This window comes from Acipenser ruthenus, chromosome 20 (genome assembly GCF_902713425.1).
Source record: "Acipenser ruthenus chromosome 20, fAciRut3.2 maternal haplotype, whole genome shotgun sequence".
Taxonomy (NCBI): domain Eukaryota; kingdom Metazoa; phylum Chordata; class Actinopteri; order Acipenseriformes; family Acipenseridae; genus Acipenser; species Acipenser ruthenus.
This window is the reverse complement of record NC_081208.1, coordinates 24,200,445-24,225,722: the sequence shown is the minus strand read 5'-3', so window position 1 is coordinate 24,225,722 and position 25,278 is coordinate 24,200,445. Positions and strand designations below refer to the sequence as shown.

Below are 25,278 nucleotides of genomic sequence, written 5' to 3'. Positions count from 1 at the left end.
TCAATAGCTTTCAGTCCCAGTGTCAGAAGAATAGCCCCCTGTATGCAGTACAGAATGTGAATGTAAAACTTGGGAGGGGTTTAAAGACCTGTAATGCACAGAGTTAACTTACTGTGCTGTGGCAGGAAATATAGTCTGGGAAACAAAAAAAGATCAACAGCGAATATTATTTTGCTTGTTGGAGGGAAAAGAAAATATTTTGGTTATTACACCTTAAGCATCTTCCATACGACCCCTATCAACTTCAATACTAATGCCCCATTAGTGTGGTAGTGTAAATGGACCTGAATTTAGGAAAGGGCATTTTTTTTATATTTTCCTAATACACCACATTGTAATCTTTGATATGTAGTATTTGAATACAGTTACTGTTTAGAGCGGAATTAGTTAGCTCCTTCAATGTACAATACAGGGATCATTATGACACTTTAACCGGCTGCTGTTGAAACACGTAAAACACACAGCACTGACATGTGGAAGGCTCTACCACCACAACCTTAGGTTCATTGCTGCAGTATATGATGAATGTTTCTGATGGCTGCCATACTTAATTATGTTAAAAGTTAGTCAAGATCACTGTCCATAACTATATTATTAACATGCAATGAGCATGTCATAAATGACGTAAATACAGAAATAATAAATCATTTTGAATTCACTGAGAGCATACATTTTTGTAAAATGTTTGAGCACATGCTGTATCGGTGTTTTTGAGTAGAAGAAATACAATTACGTTTAGCAGAATGCTTTTCTTTATATAAGGAGCGTGCGATTTCCTTCTCAATCAACAGAGGGTGCCAGATACAGGAAAAAAAAAAAAAAGTTAATGACGGTATGTTCCTGCGACTGAAAGAAAGTGACATTGTGGGATTTGGTTGTTTTGAAAGTTATTCTGTTTTATCTAGTCCGTGCAGGTAGTAAAATATACAAACGAATTTTCACAATGAATTCAATTAACAGGCTCCTTCGCAAGACTAGAGTAAGTACATCATATCAATACAGTCAGTTTACAGTAAATGTAAATCCTTGCAAATTCATTTTTTTGTAGTGCACCGGTAGGTATACCGTAAAACTTCAAATAATTGCTGGGTTTCAAATAGTCGCCTGCCTCCATATACGCGCTGGACTGCTGGCAAATATTGTAAATAAACGCCGGGTCTCTCATTGCCATTGAAGCTGAGGAAGTTGAGGAGGAGCATGAGAGTAATGAACTGGAATAAGTGACAGCGATGAAAGTGACTCTCAGTAATAAATAATAATAATAATAATAATACTAATAATAATAATAACAATAGAAAACGTAATTTAAGGAATGCCTACATGTAATGCATGTTTGTTTAATGCAGTTATTACGTTATTACTTGTTTTGATAATTTTAACCGTGCAAGTAGGTCAGATACAAACCTCGTGGTGCATTTTAACGTGTTTTGTTGTATTAACAATGTACAAGTTTGAGATTAAACAATACATTATTTTTGATAACGATACTTAATGCTTTTATTGTTCATTAAAAAAATGTATAAGTTTGTATTATTATTATTATTATTATTATTATTATTATTATAACAATGGTAGATCTAATTCATTTTTAAATATAAATTCGTACTGCTTGTTCATTTTCCAATGTTTTTCATACCGTATCCTTGTTAACCAGTGCATATAAAAAACACCGTAATGATACTTTCACTTTACACTTGAGGGTGTACAATACAAATTAATTTTGTTATAAAACAAAACTGTTACTTAGTTCCCACTGACGCACAACATTTTAACAATGTTGCTGTAATGTTTAAATAGAGTTACGATGTTGCTACAAGGTTGCGGCTTCTCAATGACCGCATGAAGCATGGGAAGCTAGAGATCTAACATAAACGCCTGGTCTCCAATACGCGCCGGGTCTGCTGGCAAATAGTGTTATGTTATCTAACAGAATCTAGGCTGGGACCACATCAAAACTTCGACAACCCGGTAATCTCACCTAACAAAAATGTATTTAATGGCGTTTTCTTTTTATGAGTAGAAGAAGATACTTACAAAAAAAAATAAATAAATAAATAAAAAATTCGCTATTAAATAGTTTTGTTAAGTGCGATTAGCGGGTTGTCAAAGTTTTGATGAGGTCCGGGCCCTAGCAGTTTAGACATGTCGTTAATGTACGAGAAAGGCGTCAGAAGTTCTATTTAAGCTATAGTGCCCGTCGATGATGGCTCTACTGTGATACTGAATTGTTTTCTAATAATATATATTCTTGATTGTAGAAAGATTGTTCTTAAATACAGAGTGCTAATTTAATAACACGCATTATTGTAAAATGACCTGCATATACTTTCTGTTATTGATGACATATTTCAAACAATGTATTCCTTCTACAGACTCTCTTAACTACAAGCCTTATTCAAAGATCGGTGACCTCGGGGACTGATGGAGAAGTAAGAATCTCTCAGCTATTGAAAGAGAAGTTCCCCCAGGCTGCATCTCTTAAAGTAGTAGATATTTCAGGCAAGTCATATTTCAAACTGTCCGTAATCTTACACCTATTCAGAATACAGGCTACAGCAATCCAGTGGGGATGCATTTTAAGATACCATTCTTGTTTCCTACATTATTTTTATTTATTTTTTAAATAATACATATCATAGAAATAAATAAGTACCCTACGTACAATTGTGTTGGGCATACTTTTTATTGTTGTATAATAAGTCTTTTATGACCTGATGAGGATTATTATTATTTATTATTTATTTCTTAGCAGACGCCCTTATCCAGGGCGACTTACAATTGTTAGCAGATATCACATTATTTTTACATACAATTCCTCATTTATACAGTTGGGTTTTTACTGGCGCAATCTAGGTAAAGTACCTTGCTCAAGGGTACAGCAGCAGTGTCCTCACCATGGATTGAACCCACAACTCTCCGGTCAAGAGTCCAGAGCCCTAACCACTACTGCACACTGCTACTCCACCACTTTATTGAATGTTGCATGAATGCAAAAATGACCTACCGTTTCAAGTTCAAGAAAATACAGTTTGCTGTTCATCTTTTGGCTGCACAATAGATAACAAGGGACTTGGAATAATAATAATAATAATAATAATAATAATAATAATAATAATAATAATAATAATAATAAATGTTTAATGCACATCTGTGTGTTTTCTAGGTGGCTGTGGATCCATGTATGAAATCCATATAGAATCTGAAGAATTTAAGGGGAAAAAAACAGTACATCAACACCAGCTGGTCAACCAGGTCTTGTGTTTCATTTAATTTTGTTTAAAAAGTCAGTTACTGTGGGTATTGTGTGTAAAAACAAGAAAGCACATGCAATTATAAACCTAACAAAGCTCAAAACTGTCAGGGTTTCTATTTACTATGTTTTTTTTTTTTTTAATCTTTCCCTCCAGGCATTGAAAGATGAAATTAAAGCCATGCATGGACTCAGAATATTTACTGCTGTTCCTAAACAATAGGATGAAATACAGACTTGTGAGACTTGAGACTGTCCTCGTTGGACAATGGATATGCCAGAGGAGGTCGAAAGCAATTGAAGACAGAATAACAGTTGAAACAAATGCCACTTAAATCCACTTTCATCCTGGGGGGGGGGTACTGAGAACGAATGTAGCATGACAATGACAAAACGATGTTAAATACCTGATCAGGAATATTTTATTCACTCAGATGGCCTGTACCGTTACTGTACATTAATTGTGCACTCAAAAGTAAAGTCAATTATTTTGTGCTGTAGAGCATGTAAGCTATTACCAAACCTAGAAAGGAAATGTACTGTACTCAACATTTGCATATTGGAAAATATATCCAGTCACATTTTTAATACCATACAACTGTTGACCTCATGTACACATTCAGCTTCCATGTTCAGTATATACAAATCTATAATTTTTTTCTTCTTCTTTGTTTTGTTATTTTGGAGAAAGTTATGGAAATGGTTATACAGCAACCTGAGCTAGGCAGAGGAATGAGGAGTGGTGCTTCCAAAAGCTATAATAGTAGATTTAATGTCACTGTTATTCGTTGCTGTGTAAAATCATCTTTCTGGATCTTTGTCCATCCTGATTTTTCTTTATGGGTATTGAAAGAAATCCTGGAGAAAATGCTAAAGATCTTTACTTCGAAGTGCACTTTGCACCGTTTTTAGGGAAATGTTGTGTTAATGCTAATTCAGTCCACTCCTCCTGTTATTACAGTATATCTGTGAACAACACCACCTACAGTATTATGAGTGCATGCTGTTAGTGTCCTATACTCTACTGCATAGGGTTTGGTCTGGGTGTCATACAACATAAATTCAGGTTACCCCTTATTGTTTTACTGTACATACAGCACATCTTTCAGAAGCATTTCAACCCACGTGGCATAATTCTATAACGTAAATGGAAGAGAAGGTTTAAAATGCCACATCTCCATGCTCTGCACTGAATGATTTTTCCACCTCTTCAATGCAAAGTGACCAACAGACTGTGTTCACCCTGAACAGTATATGTTTTTTCTTTTGGGGGAGGGGGGGATGCTTTGCTGGAGGTAAGTGTGGGCCAAAGAACCACGATGAAATCGACACATCTCTCCGGCCAGGGAGGAAATAGGTCTTACACCAGACAAGATGAAAGTCATTGGCAGACTTGTTCCAGTTATTAGCAAGGTAAATCTCTGTCCCGTCCTTATATAGATCCAAATACTATTAAAATTACTTTTAGTGTATAGTGTATCCCTATGATACAACCAGAACAATTTAAAGCACCCCTGTCTCCTCAGTAGAGCTTTCAGAAACGTGTCTAATCTCTTAATACTTTTGGTACATTACAATGTAACAGTTAACCTTTCCCCATGCAGCACTGCCCTTGTGGATAGAAAAAAATGCAGTAATCCGTCGCATATCCATGTTCAAGCTCTTCAGCAACGTTAGTTTATTATTGAACAGAGGAGATTAGTTCAGAGATTGTAGATCCCACCAAAGTTTTCGTACACTGTGTTGTATGTGCTCCGTGTCAGGTGAGCTGTTCAGCGTATCAACTTCAACCTCTGTCTCGATCTCCTGCCTGACACTCAGCAGCGAATGCATGCACCCACAAGGTAGACGGCTACTCCGTCACAAGTATTAATACCCTGTATCTTTCTAAACAAGGGATTTAGGGGAGCTCCCTAATAAAAGCTGAATCTCAAAACAATAATTGTGTGAATATAGTAATTGTTACAGCTGTGTATAATGGGATTTAAAACAGAATTCATTCATCCAATTTCTTACATATCCACCCTTACTCTGGTCCCACGGCAGTCGGATACGCTGCCCCCCCTCCCCCCAAGGCAGGCATTTTAGTAACACCAGTGATGGTTTTCGTTGAGGAGACCTTCCAAGCCCAACCCAGTCCAGATGAAGTGAGTGATGTATTCACGGTTCCATTGCACTATTTCATTAACCCAGCACGCCACACTGGCCAAGCCAATCCAGGGCTGCCAGGACGTTTGCATTTCTTCACATATGAGGAGCCCAAAACTGGCAAATCCTATCTGATATGGGGGCTTACTGCAACTTTGGCTTTACTTGTTGCTGTTTTGGCTTTGGGGAAGAAGCCAAGGTTTGATGGAGTCTTTGATGTTGAAGATCTGCTACCTTTCTTTGAGAGCAGTCTTACTAAGAGATACCTCCGAGGCAAGCTGTGACCTGTGATAAGCGCCTTATAACATACTGCCAGTAATGGGGACAGATAAGACTCCCATTGCGCAGCAGATTAAGCCATGGCACCCCTTGACAAAAGATGAAGGTTAAAATAATTTCCCAATATCTCTAAATAACATGACACTTCCCTTTCAACTGCATCTGTCACTGCTGATAAGCTACCCAAATCAGATGTTGGACATTTCGTTTTCTTTCCACATTTTAAGGATTGTTATTGATTTCTGTTAGAATAAATGTTTCTACAAATGCATTATTATTGGAGGTCTACTGTATTAATCTCAAAATGAATGGCTCAAAAATAACTCAAGCTCTATAATCTGAATAATGTTTCCCAAGTAATTTACTATGTATTGACTTAAAAAAAAAAGTCTTATGCTGTTTAGACTTTTAAAGTAGGTCCCATTCTATAGACTTATGCAATTGATTGCTTTGAAAGAGCTATATGTGTTTTACCAACATCCTCTACAAAGATATACTTCCATTAAAACATGTTTACATTCCTGCTGTTTCCCTACTTCTGTTTCCTATCAGCATTTTGTGACATAATTTAATGTAATTTTTTTTTTGTTCTGGGTAATCCAGTCAAACCTGTATTCAGAGACCACTCAAAGGACACTTAGTGGCTTCTTAACACAGGTGGTCTCTTAAAAGAGGGCCCATATGAATTTTCTATTTGTCTCTGACATGCTTTCCTGTAATTATGTGTGTCTTACATACACTGTAAAAGCCAGATGATGTAATATGACACAAAAAATAAGGTGCTCAATTCTAAATCATAAAACTTGAAGGTACAAATTAAAATAAAGTGCAAAATAATAAAAATATGTGTAAGTGAAAATTCAAATCAAATGTGCATACAAACTCACTAAATCCACTCTGTTACAGTAGCCCTGTGTAAGGGTGCTTAATACAGGTTTGTGTCCGTTGCTGGGCAAGAGAATTGTGGTCGCTGGTCGCGTTTTTTCTGCATAACTATCATATACACTATTTAAATCTGTGATGTGTAAGAACCCTCTTTCCAAAACAGACAAGGAAGACAATATCTTGGCAACTGTTTGTGCGATTATGATGAGATTCTGTTACAGCACTGTGACCAACATATGTACTTTTTCATGATACTGTCACCAGTAATGGGAATTATTTATAGTCTTGCCAAGGGGTATGTTATGATTATATTTTAATTAATAAATAAGATATTTCCATCAATGCTGAAGTGAAACTGGATTATGGCTGGGCTTGTGATGTTCATTTACTGTACATGAGCCATTATACTTTACATTGATAATCACACATTTAAACAGATATGACATTTTGACCCAATAACAAGACAATAATTGGATTATGGTCTATTGAATAACACTAATGAGCTGGTACTGAATGGTCACAATTGTTATTCACTGTCAATTCAGTGCAGTCAACATTATCTCAGAAGCTCTCCATAGCTTGTATTTAAGTCAGTATAATTGAATGCATGCTGGCCAATGCTTTTAAAATTTGATATTGAATGATCCCCTAATTTATAAGGTCTATTTTATTGGACCTGTGTTTTTGTAAGGGAATTAACACCATAAAGACTTGAAGCTGTAATGCAGATAAGGGCATCCAATGTTTCTTGCTCGTTATAATTGATCTGCCCTTGATCTTTCCATTGCTCCCTCTGCATGCTTTCCTGTAAAACCCTTTATTCAGACGTAAATAATATGACTATGTTAATGTTTTCTGTTTGCTATGCTGTTGGAATCACACTGAAAAGAGAGAGAGAGAGAGAGAGAGAGAGAGAGAGAGAGAGAGAGAGAGAGAGAGAGAGAGAGAGAGAGAGAGAGAGATAAAACAACTAGTCTGCAGGAATCACACCAAGGTAATGTAGTTTCTGTGTAACGAGCAGGGTTGGGTTCAATTCCCTTTTTTCAGTTCCAATTCCTTTTTAAAATCAATTCTAGACCATCAATTACTCTGTAGCAAAAGGAGCTACTGTTACTCTTTCTTGACATACCTAATGTGTAAAATGAGAGTGTCTGATTTCATCATCCCCTCATGCTTCTTTGAACGTAAGTGTCTGCTGACTTCTGTGCGTCGTCATTGCACTGAGTCATATCTAGCACAAGCACTTTGGTGTGCGCCTCTATTCAGAGCTCATTGGCCTGAGGTAGTGATGCAAAGGCCTGTTTGTGTAGTTAATGACATTACCATGGAAACCGCCTCAGCACTCTGCGAGACCTAGGCGTCTGGCAGTGAAGAACCGAGGTACATCCGAGACCTGAGCACGTAATGCATTTATCTATATTTTATTTTAATACCAAACCAAAATATAAACAATATTATCTATATCTTGAACTTTATAGCAGCATAGAACTACCAAGAAAAATCAGGGTACCTGTTGATCTTGTGGAGAGTATTTTGTACGTGTCAAAAGTCCTTAAATGAGTGCAACCCAAGAGTTTAAAATACATGTTCTTACCTCACATAAACATTAGCTGTAGGATTTCTGGTCTCCAGTTTCTTCTGTTTAAGATATCTTGCTTATATTTTACACTTACACAATTCAGTATCTACAAATGTTTCAAGTACACATTTCAAATAGAAGTGTAACATACCAGCAAAGGACCAAAAGATGTTCAACAGATTGCAAGAGTGAACAGTGATAATGATTTACATCATGACCCGTCTCTTTAAACATACCACGTATCTTCTTTACATTTACCAATAGGTATTTCATTAGGGAAAAGACAACTAGTATTTTGCTTAACAGAAGATCATGTGATTCTTAAGGATAATTTAGACTTCCTGCAAAACCTCAGCTTGACTGAATCAATCGCCTGTAAACAAATTTGAATGATATGCCTAATGGTTTCATGTTGGAGCATGGAACAAATGGACTCGATCTGCATTTAAACCAGCTGCTGCAAATTAAACATTGAAATGCCTAGTACTTGTTTTCTTTTGTCTACTGAGTACTTCATATACTGTCAATACAATTACAAAAGAGCAGGGTCTTACTCGACAATTACCAGTAATTATAGTATAAAGATGGATATAATTACCTGTAATGTTCTCTGTTACACTGTAAAAAAAATGTAATTATGATGAGGCTAGGATTAGGGTAATACAAATTAATCAATATGAAGTGACTTTTTATAAAATGGTAAATAAAAACGGTCATTTGATACATAACTATATTTAACCACTATAAATGCATTATTATTATTATTATTATTATTATTATTATTATTATTATTATTATTATTTAATCCAACACATGTATACACTTACCTGAACTAGAAACTGGAGCTTTATTGAAGAAAAAAATAAATAAATACAAATGGTAAAGTGAAGTGATGTGTCAAAACGATATAACTGATTGATGCAGATGGGTGTTGCCTGGTTGATGAGCAGGTTGACCTGCATTTATTTTTAACTGCATGTTTCTTTGGAGTTTTACGGTAATCTGGTGGCAAGCGTGAGGGGAGAAAAAAAAAAAAATCAGTGCAGCCATTGCATACATAGGTTCACAACTGTACTGAACAGTCTACACGTTGAACGTGCGGAGGAGAAAATACAGGGGGAGAAATTCACCAGTTCTTCAGCGTCTTTACTGTCTGCCAAAGCTATACCGCTATGGCAAAGGAAGGAGTGGAGAAAGCAGAGGAGACTGAACATATGATAGAAAAGGATGGAGGCAAGGATCAGGAAAGTGTGCTGACTGTAGGGGACACCAAGGAGATGCGTGCCGTGGTCCTGGCTGGGTTTGGGGGGCTCAACAAGCTCAGGGTAACCAAGAAGGCAATGCCGGAACCTCTGGAGGGGGAGGTCAAAATCCGAGTTAAAGCCTGGTAATGTTCACTCTCTACTTTTTCCAAAAACAAAACAAAACAAAAAAAAACATGAAAGCTCCAGTATTACAGTTAGTATTGATGCAGATAACCACAGCACCACAGGTTAACATACTGATGCACTGTCTGCAGTGCCACTTTCAAGTTTTGCAGGGTATAGTTGTATTACCGGTAGTGAAGAATGTGATAAAGCAATTGTAAGACACACAGGATATCGGTCATGTACTTTCGCCGTTTTCATTATATGGTGTGGCAATTTATACATGCATTGAACAAATACAGATACATAACTAAATAGTCATGCTAATAACAACTGTAATTCACAAAGTGTGTGTGTGTGTGCGCGCGCACTACTCAATTTGAATTCTGTCGGGAAATACATGTACAGTAAACTAATCACGTTGACAGTTATTATGCATATGATGTATTGATTTCGGGATTATTATGAAAAAAACAAAACAAAACAAAAAATGCGACTCAGGTAAATTGAACTATCGGAAAGGTTGCTGGAATGTGATCACAAAATAAATAAATAAATACATAAAAGAAAAAAAGGAATAGTATGCAGACTGTTTCATATATGTCATATTGGCATTTTCCAGCTACCTTAATTTGGTACCTTCCAGCATTTCCACTCTCAAAATATCAATACACTTTGAAAATCTATCACATTCTTTTCCTAACAGAGTTTTTTGTGAGACCAATGGATGCTTCCTTAAATCTGTACAGCAGTTGTTCAATAGTGTATGCTTTAGTACAGTTAATGGGAGGAATCACACATGTTTGTAAATGGCAATTCACACTCCATTGAATAATACATTTGGCACGCTTTCTGTAATATGAAACACAGCTGTATTATACTGTATTTAAATATTAAATATTGTTTTGGCACTGTGACTTTGTATATCCTTGTAACACCTGTAAGTCACCTTGGATTAAGGCATCTGCCAAATAAACTAAGAATAATAAAGCTGCATCTCCCTGCTAGAAGTCAATATTCAGTCACAATAGGCAAGACAGGTCTGAAAGAAAAGGGAGGCTGCACTTCCTTTACTGTCCAATAGAGGGAGTTTCCGCAGCAGGTCCATCATAGGAACAGCCCTGTATAGATCCATCATTCAGTACGCTCTGACCCTGTGGTTGCCTTTAAATCCAGACCCAAAACTGATCTGTTTGATGTTTTTCTCACTTGCTGGTTTTAAACTCAGTGCTCTGGAGATTCTGCATGAAAGCACTATATTGTATTCAGTTTGTTTTTCAGTTACTCCTGTCGTCTACTGTGTGGTTTCTGATTAATATCATTTAGTGTGTTTTGTTTGTATCCCACCCACACAGAATTAAGGGAAAGCATTGGGTACTGCATATCGTAAGGTCAAATGAAATGTATAAAAGTGCGTCAGTTCCGTGGATGTTTGCAGTATTTAGAGGAATACTTTTCTTGACTGACTTCTGATCAAACTAGATTCAAACATGACATTATTTTAAATTTTTTTAAAAAAAAGGCATCAGGATGATCAGGTGATAAATATTACAGTCTCGGGTTTGCTTAATTTAATAATCAATCATGTGAGAGACAGTTACTCAAAAGTGTGTGCTAAATATCACAGGTGTTTCCAATTAGTTTTTTGCCCAATCCCAGAATATTTAATGTAACACATACACTGGAATTAGCCCAGAAAACATGTGGAAACCCTTTTTAGCAAGGTAGAGTGTGAAACCATGCATTGCCTTCATTATTTAATAAGGGTGAATTAGTTCAAAATGAATGCCACTACAAATAGTTAGTGTGATGATGTCCTGCTACACTGTTTATTTTGCTCTGCTGTGTGGTTATTTATCACTTAGGCTGGATTTTATTATGTTTCCTATGTATTGATTCTACTTTATTTGCATATATTCTTTAGCTTGAAACAACAAATATATGGCTTTGGGTCAGAACATTAAAATACCTCAAGGCCATATTATTAATATTTCATTGAAGTACATTAAACCATGTATATTGTAATTGAGTCTACATGGTGCTATATTCTTAACAAAAATGTATTGTGTAATGATGAATGTGAGGTAAAACTATAAGAAGATAAATGTTTATTTTTCAATGCCTTCAGATAAGGTTTCTTATTGCATTACTTGTAGTTTTTATTGAATTTAATGGATCAATGAATGTGTCAACTTGATAATTAAATCATGTTGTCAAGCGTTACAGCTATTATATAGGCAACAGCTTTAGCTGAAACTTTTGTCTGATACTTGCCTTTTAGTTTTAGCCTGGCATTTTATAATGAACATTTTAAAGTCTGATTTGCCACATACAATCTGCTTAGTTTTTGTGACATTTAACTGCACACGGTTTACATTCTCCTTGTTGACATGCTGAATACCATGCAGAGCCATTACTGTGAAGACAGGGTTCTGCTTCCCAGTGCAACCCGAGCTGAATCCTAATCTGTCCATAGTTAAAACCAAGTCATACATTATCAATCTAAAAGGGAAACATAAAAGCATATACACAATATTACAATTCCTAATCCCAACAGCATTTACTGACTCAGAAACAAGTAGCAGATATCTGGCTGCTAACAGCTTTACCACGGCATGCCAACAAGCTCACAATATGTCAGTCATCTGTTCTCTTTCCTGTGAAAATGCTTGACATACAGTATAAATCCAAAAGAAGGCCTCTGGCTCATAGAGTGTGGCTTTTGTGTCATCAGCTCCACCGACTGTAATAGAGTGACAATGAGTAGGAGCAAAGTCTTGTCCAGTGCTGAAGGTTTATAATTTGGGCCACTGTAGCAATCCAGTAGCATGTCCCAACCCGTTGCACATGCCTGCTCGATCTGTCAGGCTTGTGACCTGAGTTATGCTTTAAGGTGGTAGTTTTCTGCAGCATTGCCATTGCAGGAATGCCTGGCAGAGTGTCTTGGTCAATGAAGGCACCGACTATCATGCCACTTATGAAGTCAGAGAGATCATTCTGCTTTCCTCTCATTCTTGCTGAATAGCTGAACGCAACTCTCGCACAGTGGATCTACTGGACATGATACAGCACATGACCATGTACAATTAAGATACGTGGCAGACTACAGGATTTTCTAATTGTAACTTTGTGACAGACAGAATGATTCTTGGTGATAAATCTCCCTCCCGACCTGTGAGGTCACTGTGTAAAGGGAACAGGGTGCCCTGGACTGGATGGCCCGACAATTCATTCCCAGGGTTAGCTGGAAGTTGGCCATCTAGAAAGGGGGCACAGCTGCGGTACATTAAGTCATCGCTCCAAAGGGAAAGCGATGTGGCAACCGCGGATTGGAGGAGAAACAGCTGCACTCTCTAACCAAGGGGGCATGACTGAAGGTTAAAATAGGGGACATGTCGAGGTGATCTGTTCCTTTGTTTATGGTTAAGAGAACACTAAAGGACAAGCAAAATATAACTGTGAGTGTTTTATTTGTTTTGTCAAGTCTAATTGTACTGTTTGTTATTATTAGACGGCTAACACGATCCGGAGCTTTCGCTAAAGGCCAGCACAAACCCGGACAACACTGCACCATTGTTCACAGATTAAAATTGTATTTCACCACGAGCACTACAGCACTCACTCTGGACTTGTGACCTTGTCTATGTTTTGTGTGTGTGTTTAACTGTGTATTATTTTGGGACTGCAACCCATTGTTTATTGAACCGTGCAACACACATCGCTGTGTATTGCCAGCCCTCCATTTCTTCACTGTTGTCATCAGACTTTGGATTATAAATAAACCACCATTTCACCAGTACTGTGTTGTTTGTCCTTGTCTTGAGCACTGCATCGCCTCTACACCTGCGCACTGCAAACCACTTTGCCACAAACTTACATTCTCTATGAAACTATACAGAACTCTCTACTATCCCAAAATATAATAATCTGTTTTGGTCATGGGCAGTAGTTTATTTACACAGGAACACCACTGCACACAAGGTATTATGGCTGGCAACTGCAAAATCCTGAATAGAACCGAAATAAAATAAGTACTTTAGGAAACTCACTAATGAACGCTATGTATGGTTTTACACAGAACCTTTTTTTTCAAAGAGTGTGGTGCCTAACATTTTAAATACAAAAAATACTAGACATATTTACTACATAGTATAAACCCTAATGAGCAAATGTCAATAATGATAGCAATCCAGTTTGTGACTGCAGTGATTTGACAAGAGCACATCCTATACATGAGCTGATCTTTGATTTTGAGAGTGACCCTGATTTCGTTGTTTTCCTGTAGTGGCCTGAACTTTTTAGACTTGATGGTTCGACAAGGAAATATCGATAACCCGCCAAAGACTCCTCTTGTTCCTGGATTTGAATGCTCTGGGATTGTTGAAGCTCTAGGAGAAAACACTAAAGGATTTGAGGTGTGTAAAAATCCATGCATGTAAGGATAAACGTTACAGTCAGGAGGTTTGAATTCCCTTGCAAGTGTTTAATTGCTGACAGTAAAAGGTGTGTGAATTGATTGACTGCGTTATTTTGGTAACTTGTATTGAAATTCTGCACTGAGCATGTCTCCAGATGGGTTTAGATCACTAAATCTGTGGTTATTAAAAACATGAAATGTGTGTGCAAGAATTGTCAAGTATTAAAATAAATACACACATTAGCAGTTATCTAGACATACAGTGCTGTACAATGGAGATTATTCATTGTGGGCCCAGTCATCCTGTTAACTAGAAGTCATTCTCCCAAACCATGCTTTAAATATTTAAACAGAAGTCATTTGCTAATGGTAATGGTTTATTATAGAAAATTCAACAAATACCTATGTCAAAATGGACCTTTATAAGCAATTAAGAATGTAATACCTGGGACCTAGCCATTGTGTTGTCTCTGGACTGCGAGGCATTTGGCCAGATACCCCTGGATAAGCTGTTTTGTCACTGCTTTAAGCTAATGTAGGCCCTTGTCCAATGGGTGCACAAGATGATACTAATTAAATAAATCTGTTTTTGACCTTGCTGAAAAAAAAACTTTGCAATTGTGCAAACAGAAAAACAGCTGTGCCCATTGTCTCTGACTTAAAACAACCCAAGAAAAGTCATGGTGCCCTTGTGTCAATATTAAAATGCCTTACACTCATATTTTACAGCTAGTTTGGACCGCTCCTGAGCACAAATGCCCTCCTCTTTACATCTGTGTTGTAGAAAAATAAATCAGACATTCAGCAGCTTTCAATAAAAGGCTACAGGAAGCAATCATTAGCAAGCTCTTATACTGGATTCATTGAGAGTCTTTTTCTGATAAAATTGTTTCAGTACTGAGTATAGTGAGGGGCATCATTGCTGAAGTACTGAGCTGATACTAACAAGACAGTAGTCAGGTATAATTATTTGTGATTTATTCATTTTATTTTGGGGATGCAAGTTTTTCTTTATTTTGTCTGAATATCACATTTCCGTAAGAAGGGCATTTAGTCATATCCTAAATTCATTATTTGTTAGTGCTAGCCAAGGTTTTAAAATCATTGTCTTATTCACACTAATACTATCCTGATCCCCCTTTAATTCTTAAGATCTTTTGGTTCTGTGCTTGCATTTTTTTTTACATCTATTTAGAATGTGCAAATGTCTCAGAGATAAAAAGGTAATCTAAAACTTCCGACTTAAACCCATACGTTATAAGGGAGGAACAAACTAAGCTTAATAAAGTTGCTAAGAAATGCATTTGAAAGCATTGGTCTGCAGTCCTTCAATTATGGTAGCCTGTCCTGAGACTGTGTTATTATACTAGCTGTTTAAAATTCTTTTAAGAGCCGTGAAATAAAGACTGAGCATACCATGTCTTTGTTCATTATCACATTACCAGTTGTTGCTATAATTTGCGTAACTGTGCAGTTATACTGAATGCCTGATCATGCAAAAACCATGAGAAATTAGAAAATCGTTTGTTAAAGATCCCTTGTTTTAAAAGTATTTACATGATAAGCATATTTTACGATTGGAAGTGCCTAAGCAAGCCTGAGCAAGGTGCAGATTCACTACTGAGGGCAGTATACAAATGAAAACTATGGGTGTAATCCAATAATGCCTTCCCCCCTGTAACAGTGAGTTTATTAGATATTTTCCAATGCAACTGTCTCAAGGGGGAAAACCCTCCAGTGCACACACTTTATTTTTTATACTGGTCTCATTATACAAAAAATACTCAGATACCACCCAAGGTAAAAAATCACAGTGACTACATATATAAAACACGCCAATCCACAAGTGTAAAAACATTCATACATAAGGATGTAAACATACATATTGTAGCATAATAAACAGATACAACATCATATTTTGTAAATTCAGAGGGTATAAAATATTCCTTAACACAATTTTGTATCATTATCCCCTCACCAATTTTGACCAAAATTCAGTTTATGCCCCAAGTAGACAATAGTAGAACTGGTTATATTAACTGCAGCTTATCTTCTTTAAATCAATGCTGTTTTTGAAAATGAAAGACATGATGACAGTATTGTGTATATATATATATATATATATATATATATATATATATATATATATATATATATATATATATATATATATGTATATATATATATATATATATATATATATACATACAACATGTACAGTAAACATTTTTTTTTATTCAGTTCCACGTGGATGTCTATTTTCTGTGTGTGGTTTCAGATCGGGGATCGGGTCATGGCCTTTGTGAATTACAATGCCTGGGCGGAAGTTGTGTGCACTCCCCTGGAGTTTGTCTATAAGATCCCGGATGGCATGACTTTCCCAGAGGCTGCTGCCTTCTCTATGAACTTCGTTGCTGCCTACATGATGCTGTTTGAAGTTGCCAATCTGAGGGAGGGGATGTCTGTGTTGGTTCACTCAGCCGGAGGAGGGATGGTAACGTGTTAATTAAAGTCTGAATTCGAAGTACGAGTCTTGAAAATACAAAAGCTACGGTAACATTGTAATAAAACAGCTTGCCAGGCTGTGGCAACACTTTATTTCAGTCCCCTTAATTACTCTTTAATTACTCTGTAATAACACTGTAGTGACATGTGCGCTGCCCTGGTAAACTGCAGGGATTGGGCAAAGACTGCAACACACACATTTCTGTAAATGGACTGTCTCTCAAACAACTGAATCATTACTTTGTTAAGTATTCTGTAATGTGCTGCGTATCTGTAATATATAACTTTGACAATAAACAAGTACTTTTTAGTATACATGAATATATAAAAGCTGCAAGTTTCCACTTCCAAATTAATTAAGAGTTTGTAAACACTAAGTAATGGTCAGCCCCCCGCCAACCCCCACCCCCGAAAAATTTAAACACCTTTAAAACTAATCATGTTGAAGCAGTGTCGTCCTTGCTTCCCATTGTGGCCTTACAACCTGTTAACTGCAGCATGGCACAAATCTCAAAAGCTAAAGTCTAAGCCTCATTAAGTATTACAAGCCTTTGGTTCCAGGCATCTTACATTTTCACTGACTTTTGTAAACCCAATACAATAGTATACAGCTATTGAATTGTTCTAATCATGTTGGTAATTATTATATTTAGAATGGACTTGTACCGAGAAAGAAACTTATAGCCTAGCAGCCAATACACTGAAATGAGCATTATAATGTACTGTATGGACTGAAGGGAGAAAGATGCTAAATATCAGTGGTTGCTGCTGCGTCCTGGTACCTATTCACTTCCTGTGCTGCAGGCCAGTCTCACAATGGTTGTGCTACAATCAGACCATGTGATCCGCAGCAGAGGAAGTTATGAAGTATTATATCAGGCAGGAGGAGCAGTTTAAATTCATAGTCTAGCATTACATTTGAAAAATCAACGTATTTTGAAATGAGGGCAACAATATAAAGCAGCATCAGGGGATGTGATTTGAAATTACAGAAATGTAACTGATGCTCCAGATTTTATTAAACCTGCTGTTACCACCCACTTGAATCTTAATGAAAGTTACATGCATTATTTTGTTCATTGGTTTTGGCCTGATATATGCGTTCAAAGACAACTACAATACTGTAAACTCATTTCTTACAAGTCTCACTGTCTGAATGCCAGCATACATAAGTGTTTCCATGAAAACCCCCACAAATTGAACCACGAAGAAAATACCTGTTTATATATCAAATAAAAAAAATAGATGTCTATAATACATGACTTGATACTTATGGTCTGATACCATCTGGTATGATGCCTACAATTCAAAAAGCAAACTAAAATAATGACTAAAATGGACAATACAAAAAATTGCCTCCAGTGATCTTATTCTATAGAGAAAGGTGCACACAATCATATATATTTTTTACTGTAAGAAGTAATACATTTTAATTTAGGTTTACCATTTACCATTCACTGTTTTACCAAAAAATGGTAAATCATGGCAGCTAATGCCCAATGATTGTTCATATAAGCCTTGCTCCTGTGCTTTGAAATATTCAGTAGTACAATTTCCCAATGTATTCTGAGGAGGTTTGGCTTTAATAATTCAAGAGAACTAGCAGTATAATTGCTTTTCAGGGGACTTCCTTGAACGATTTCAAGTCAGTAATTTATAAACTTGCTGGGTTCTCTAATTCTGCACGATGACTGAGCCAATTAGTAGATGTCACCAATTTCTGTCCTGCCTGACCAGTACAATCTGATACTGTCTAGTTAAACGTTGAGGATATGGGACGCGTTGACTGGGTGGGATGGCACGGAAATTACCAACCATGCAAGATCTCAACCACAGCGGGCAACCTTAGAACACATCTAGGAACTGTAGCAGCAGGTTTTGAATCAGAACTAAATTATTATATGAATATACAGTGCGCCAGATGCCCTGCACACTGGGAAATGTGTATCTTGTGGCTGCCTTTAAACAGCCACACAAGGTAAATAGGGGATTGAGCCAGGAAAAGAATCAGCTGGCACTAATTTACCTGCCGGTAGTTAGACAGGCAGGTACTGGTATATAGGTCTGAATGGTTTGTCTGTATGAAGGCTAAGGCTTATAAGAAATCTGTGTTAATTTCAGCCATCTGTGGTTCAGAATGTTCCTATTTTACACAAGAAAACAGTGTGAAAGGTGTATATATAACCCCCCCCCCCCCCCATGTCCGCTGGTTTGTTTTCCAGGGTCAAGCCGTCGCTCAGCTCTGCTCCACTGTTCCCAATGTCACAGTCTTTGGAACAGCCTCACCCTTCAAGCATGAAGCCATCAAGGATTCCGTCACTCATCTCTTTGACAGAAACGTTGATTATGTCCCAGAAGTTAAAAAGTAAGAAAGCATTCATGTTGTCCCAATGTTTTAATACAGTACAACATATGCATTGCTTTAAGAGTAGCTTTACGTGCATTTTCAATCAAATCTAATATCATTTTTATGGTTTCCTTTTTTATGATGTTTGGACTCATCCTGAGTGCTTCTGGGTTATTTTGCTCCAGTACTGAGGAATTCATTTATTTTCTCTATCTGTCTTCATGTGGCTCTGAGCTCATTTGAGATTTCTTGACTTCATCATTCCATTCAAGTTATGTGACTGGACTAGCTTACTGCTTCATACAAACTGGGAACTGACAACACAAAGTAACACTATGAAAAAATATGTAAGCCTGTGCAGCTGTACATACTGTATGTCACACACTTTTGTATTTGTTTACATATGTATATTTCTTAGGTTTAGATTTCATCTGAAAGAATTTGCTTGAAAATACAAAACATCAAAATATCCCTTGCAGCGAGGCACAATTGTTGCTTCCCTTACCATATTAAAGCCTGTACAAATACAGTGGTATTGCAGCTGGAAGCCACCTGGTGCAACACTAATTTCTGTGCTAAAGGCAATATGCTGCACTCAGTTTTATAGTGCATTCTCACCTCCACCTGCAGATCAGCTGCACCAGGGAATAAGATATATTGCATTTATAATTACTGATAAAATAGAAGTGCACATTGCCTATAAAACAACTGCAGTCACAATGCAGCATAATTACAGCTACATCGTATTTTTTCTTCCATATGGTAAAGGTTGAAGTGGAAAAAGGGAATTTTCCTTAAGAAAGGGATTAATCGTTCTTTCATCTCCCTTCCCTGCATTCCAGACAGGATCATGTCTAAAGTAAAATGAAATTGGCATCAACTCAATCCTGGTACAGTGGGGCCAGTACGGCTCAAGACTACCATACAGTTTGGCAGAACTGTATGACATTGCATAATGGATTTCTCAGGGTTGCTTTATAATATATAAAAAACAAATAATAACAATAATTCTAAACAGAGGTAAAATGCTGTTACTTATGTTCTACAGGGGTTGTACGTAATAATTATGAACTCCTATGGTATGTAGTCCCTCACATTCATTTGTTATGCAAATGAAATTCATGTCGGGCCTGTATTTTGGAATATAAAAACAGCTGTTGATTACAAGTCAGTTTCAGTCATGATGTAGAAGACAGGAGTTCTGCAGTGATACGAGACTGCACAAATTACAGATGTAAAAGTGGTGACTCCAGTGCCAATTCTGGAGAATTGCTGTGGTGAACATATCCACCCTCTACAGTGAAGGAATTAGAGACAGTACATCTTGAGGAATGTTCATGCATCCCCCGCCCCCCCCGATCAATTTAACACCTTGCGTCAAATCAGTGCCGCCAGGCTGCTCATGGTTGACAGTATTGTGACAAGTGTTTATATGCCTTTGTATCTCAATAAGTAAACATATACACATGACGACAAACACTCCCAGATTGATTATGAATTTGCCTTATTAGTGAGGTACAAAAAAAAAAAAGTCAGCAGTTTCACTATTGCTTGGGAAATAATATAGTTAATTAAAGCAATTTCAAACACCTCCATGTAAGGCGTGCAATCAGCTCAGGAAGGCAAAGCTAATTTATACATTCGTTGTAATGAGATTCCAGATCAAAGCAGCTGAGTAACAGAGTCCCATTGTATGGGAGATAATTAACCTGCAACACCAGCTGATATATACTAAAAGACCAGGCACATGGGGTCCCCCAGTGACTTACCTGGTAAAGGCACGTCTGAGAGGTCTGCAGGGTGAGTCGTAAAGTAAGGGGAGCACAGGTCTGCATCCTGGCTGTGCATCCTGGCTGTGCTTCCTGGCTGTGCGTCCTGGCTCTGCAAAGTTGCAAACCTTTGCTAGAATTTCACAGGGATCATCACTGTCTTTTATTTTATTGTGCAATATTTAAAGTATACTTGTCATAGATCAATTACTGGCAGGACTGTTACACTACCTTGCAGATGCTTCTATTCTAATTGCTTGAGAAAAAGCATCACATGACAATATGGTATACTAAACAAACCAAAAACCTACCTATATCTGTGCTTTATTCTGTAATGCTTGAGCACATTCATTGACATACAGGTACTGGGAAGCTGTTTTAGAGTGATTATTTTTTGGGAAAGGAGAAGACAATAGAACAGTGATTGTAACCATGATTGCGTATGTCTTTCAGAATATCCCCAGAAGGAGTAGATATCGTCCTGGATTGTTTATGTGGAGAGAATACAGGCAAAGGTCTTGGTCTTCTTAAACCACTGGGAACTTACATCTTGTATGGTACGTATCAAGCTCCTGAAGCAAACAGACCGACCAGACTAGCTCATAAAATCCAACAAGACTGAGGGCAAAATGGCCAGCGTCTCAACATTTAAGAATACAATAAACTATTACCATACCCTTTTAAATGTGTTAAAGGCATAGTGTCGAATTCCAGTTCCTCCCTTTATTAACTGCAGTACCATTTCTACTGCCCCCTTATCATTGTGTAATTGAACTTTTCAGTACTTAATGGGCTATGGAGTACATCCATGATACGAACAGTGGACAGAGGGTCCTTTCCGGGTGATTTGTAATAGGAAACTGGAACGACAACATTTGCAGGAAACCACCACTGGAAAGCCTAACTAGCAACCAGGTCATGACAGATTGACAGACAGTGGGCCTTAGTTGCCCAACTATCAGAAACCTTCAACACTGGACAAGACTCCCCTGTTTCCAAACCTTGAACAATGCATCAGGCTTTCTGTGGTCCACTGTTAGCCAGTCATTGTACCAGGGAGAAGGCACAGGACTTTTTCAACTAGAAATAAATTGGCCTTTCTGGTCTGCAGTAAATAGATGCCACTGTCTGATTGAGAAGTGGAAAATAAATTAGCATAGGTCAAGTCAGTCAGGATATTGTCAGCTCTGTCATTGATTCAATTTTTGCCATTTATCTGCCACCATTGAAAGCTGTAATCACTAACTGCATTTGCAGACTTCAAACATCTTGGGATAGCCTTACGCTGAAATTAGGTAATCAAAGGAGCTTTCATATCTGCAAGTTATGAACTTGTAGTGATTAAAAAAAACAAAAAACAAAACAACCCAGAGCAAAGCCATGACGCTGACAGGGCCATGAATGTCAGGCTTGTTATTAATGAGGCTTGTATTAATACAAATAGTACATGTATTATCTTAATAATGTTCTTTTGACAGTTGTGGGGAAGCTCTGATATAGTCTGTACCCTTTCCTTGGTTGGTTTTTATTTTTTTTTATTCATGGGCTCTGCATTATATGTAATGAAACTGTGTGATAAGCTTTATTTAACACGAGACTTGCAACAGGATTACAGGAGATAAGGAAGGGTACTTCTTTCTTCAATTTATCCCTTGAATTTGACACCTTTGACCCATGGAACATGTTAATTGTACCAAACTGGCACTGGCCAGACGTTCCATGTTTGGGACGCGCATCAACAGAATGGTGACATCAAAATTCTACAAAAAGAATGTTCTATTTTGGGTGCCAAAGGTCATTGTAAACATAGCCTTTGTAGACAGATGGTTTACCTGACACCTTGATAAGGTTGAAGCATGTTTTATCTCCCCTTCTCTCCTTTACTTGTGACCTTCTTGTTCAAAGTCATGACTGCTAATCACCTTTTAGTTGATTAAAAAATGAATCTACACAATACACTTGTATCTCCCTATTCCAGGTTCATCAAACATGGTTACTGGGGAAACAAAAAGCTTTTTCAGTTTGGCTAAATCTGTGAGTATTACTAAATGCCTTTTTTTATTTTAAATTAACCATATTATACAGTACATAGACTGCAAAGGTTTTGTCACACTGTGGCGGAGTGTCCCGCCCCTATTTATTATTATTTGTATTTTTGTTTGCGGCGCGGATAAAAGCGCCACGTCTTTTATTATTATATTTAAAAACCCCGTGAGGATGCATGGCTGATCAGCTACTGATTATTTAACTAGCTGACAGTCATGCATCCTTACCAAACGCGTGCAGACTCTGGCCGAGGGGTAATAAGATAATTAACAACTAGTTAATCCCTCGGCCAGAGTATATAAACCTGCAGCTCTCTGCACTCGGGGTTGAGTGTAGAGAGGAGAGTACGGGAGAGCGGAGAGAGAGAGAGAGAGCGCGGAGAGAGAGAGCGCGAGAACATGTAAAATTAACAATTGCTATATTTAAACAAATATACTTGTTTCTATTTGTTTGGCCATCGCGCCTTTTTGTTTTGTGTTTTGTTCATTGTTTAAATCTTTAGTTTTGTTTATTAAACACGCTGAGTGCCATTGCACTCAGCTTCACCCGCCCATCCACTGTTTGGTTTCAGTTACTTCCTGGTCCGTTACATCATCAACCTCACCACTGCGAGCCAGCCTTGTGACACACACACACACATTTTATACATATATATATATATATATATATATATATATATATAGGCATAGGCAAAGCAATGCGCCTCAAACTGAAATTAAAGCCTTTGCTCAGTTTGCATTAATGAGTGATGTGATTGACAAATGAAGATGTGCTTTGTTTTCATTCTGCTAATTTCTTGCAGTGGTGGCAGGTGGAGAAGGTGAACCCTATAAAACTCTATGATGAGAATAAAGTGATTGCTGGATTTTCACTGCTAAACCTTCTTTTCAAACAAGGCAGAAGCAGCCTGGTAAAGATAGTGGTGGACAAACTAATTTCCCTCTACAACGCAAGGAAGATCAAACCACTGGTAGATTCATTATGGGCTCTAGAGGAGGTAAGATCTCTTATCGTTTTCGTAGGCTGGTACTAAAGAGTACAATATAAGAAAATGCTGGCTTAGTTTGTTACTGTGCTGAACTTCTGTCTGGTATGGATGTGCTAATCTTCTTTTTTTAATGGAAAATAAATTAGTAATGTATGCATGCATGTACCAGCAAATCTGAAATAGGCTGGTGGATTGAGGTTGATTTGCCATTTACATTTACAGGTACATTATTAACGTTTGATTACAGTGTCAGTTTAGATTGTAACTAAGGTTTCAAGTACCCTTTTAGTGCAGAGATTTTAAGTGTCCTGTCTTTGTCCTGAAGTGTAAATGTTTTGTCATTTGTGTTTTGGGCCTTGCCTTGTAAGGGTTTATTTAACTGAATCAAGGACAGGTATCCCCAATTGTTTTTAAACAAAAGTAGTTGGTAGCAGAGGACCAAACAAAGGGCAAGATTTTTGTTAGCTGTGATTGAAACGGGTATACTTTTTTTTTTTTTTTGTTGCAGGGTATCACAAGACTGAACGCTTTTAAATAAGAATGATAAGACACATCTATTTCTGTAGAAGTAAAACAAGCAACATCATTTTGTTGCAAAAACAAAAGCACATCATTTACCTTTAGGCTGCTTTGCTTACTATTAACAGCTCACAACATTAAGGGGAAAATACAGGCACTAAATCATTAACAACTCGGCAATACAGTTTTACACATCAATAGGGTTGAATGTATAACGCATCTTTTGCTACACTGGCTCTATCATTTGACTGCAGTGTCTTATAAAAAAAAAAGCAGACCGTGTATTCTTGAAATAAAATAGTTAATTACTTTTCACTTACCTAATCCCTAGTTATTCTGAGATCTGGAATGTTATGCTTTAAAGTTTGTGCTTTTTTCCCCTCTGTATTTTCATTTCGATATATTCTATGTTGCCATGGAAACAGAATGCTATATTTAAAAAAAAATAAAAAATACATGTACGTGTTCCTACGTCAATTAGTGTTAATTAGTGTCATCTTTTTCTTTATACAGTTATAACAGAATAGCTGACTATAGAGAACAACGAGAAAGCAGTGGCTGGTTGTTATTGTTGTTTTAAAATGTATTGCTGTGATACTGAAACTATGTAACACTTTAATGTATTTCTACAGGCTTGCAGGCTCAGAGCCGTAGCCTTTTAAAATCTTTTTTTATACTGGTTGGCTGATTGTATCTATGTAGTTGATATAGCGCGTAATCATGTTTGCACCTGGTTCCCTTGGTTGGTTATATTGCTGATGCAGTGCCCTCACCCACCATGCACCTTATACATGCAGTGCATTGCCAGTCTGTGAAAATCTTTACATGCTCAGATCGCATTAGACCACAGTTCATGGATTGTCTTGTAATGATAATAGCAATAGCATTTTTTTTTTGGGGGGGGGGGGGGGGGGGTTGGTTAATGTACTGGTAATCGGTGTGCTTGCTACTGGCAGGACATACTTGTTTTGTTGATGTATTGAAAATGAGATGCTGCTTATGGAAAAATAGATACTGATAAATACTTTCCTTTACGAAGGAAAGCAGTAATATCAAGTAGTTGATTAATTAGAAATGTAAGCATCTGTGCTGAGCTGTCAGGGACGTTCCTGTTGACTAAACAGCACATATTGTTGTATAAATTGGCTGTGCCTCAGGTATATTATATAATGTATGAAA

General features: G+C 37.2%; 2 protein-coding genes across 4 annotated transcripts in view; both read left to right on the top strand.

Annotated features, from left to right (window-relative positions):
• The first annotated feature begins 800 nt into the window (after positions 1-800).
• On the top strand, positions 801-4,503 carry bola3 (bolA family member 3). Of its 2 annotated transcripts, none has more exons than XM_058993711.1 (4): positions 801-832; positions 2,373-2,499; positions 3,164-3,252; positions 3,408-4,503. In XM_058993711.1, the coding sequence occupies exons 1-4, from the start codon at positions 827-829 to the stop codon at positions 3,471-3,473; spliced, it is 288 nt and encodes a 95-aa protein (XP_058849694.1). In that variant the 5' UTR covers positions 801-826; the 3' UTR covers positions 3,474-4,503. The 2 variants fall into 2 exon arrangements, with proteins under 2 accessions (XP_058849694.1, XP_033898447.1); XM_034042556.3 differs by lacking the exon at positions 801-832 and adding an exon at positions 839-979.
• Positions 4,504-9,176: 4,673 nt separating this feature from the next.
• LOC117425966 (synaptic vesicle membrane protein VAT-1 homolog-like) overlaps positions 9,177-25,278 on the top strand; it is a 44,098-nt gene continuing 27,996 nt past the window's right edge. For both annotated transcript variants that reach the window (XM_034043310.2, XM_034043311.2), the window contains exons 1-7: positions 9,177-9,528; positions 13,794-13,923; positions 16,204-16,419; positions 18,653-18,795; positions 21,000-21,103; positions 22,525-22,580; positions 23,395-23,589. In XM_034043310.2, coding sequence (XP_033899201.1) covers positions 9,314-9,528; positions 13,794-13,923; positions 16,204-16,419; positions 18,653-18,795; positions 21,000-21,103; positions 22,525-22,580; positions 23,395-23,589 — 1,059 coding nt within the window. In that variant the 5' untranslated portion in view covers positions 9,177-9,313. The remainder of the gene's footprint in view (positions 9,529-13,793; positions 13,924-16,203; positions 16,420-18,652; positions 18,796-20,999; positions 21,104-22,524; positions 22,581-23,394; positions 23,590-25,278) is intronic.

What these genes read in the sequence shown, in the direction of transcription:
- bola3 (XM_034042556.3), top strand. Translation starts at nt 944, where the DNA reads ATGAATTCAATTAACAGGCTCCTTCGCAAGACTAGA. An exon ending in TAAAGTAGTAGATATTTCAG is followed by an intron (nt 2,500 to 3,163) that starts GCAAGTCATATT and finishes TGTGTTTTCTAG; the next exon opens with GTGGCTGTGGATCCATGTAT. An exon ending in AACACCAGCTGGTCAACCAG is followed by an intron (nt 3,253 to 3,407) that starts GTCTTGTGTTTC and finishes CTTTCCCTCCAG; the next exon opens with GCATTGAAAGATGAAATTAA.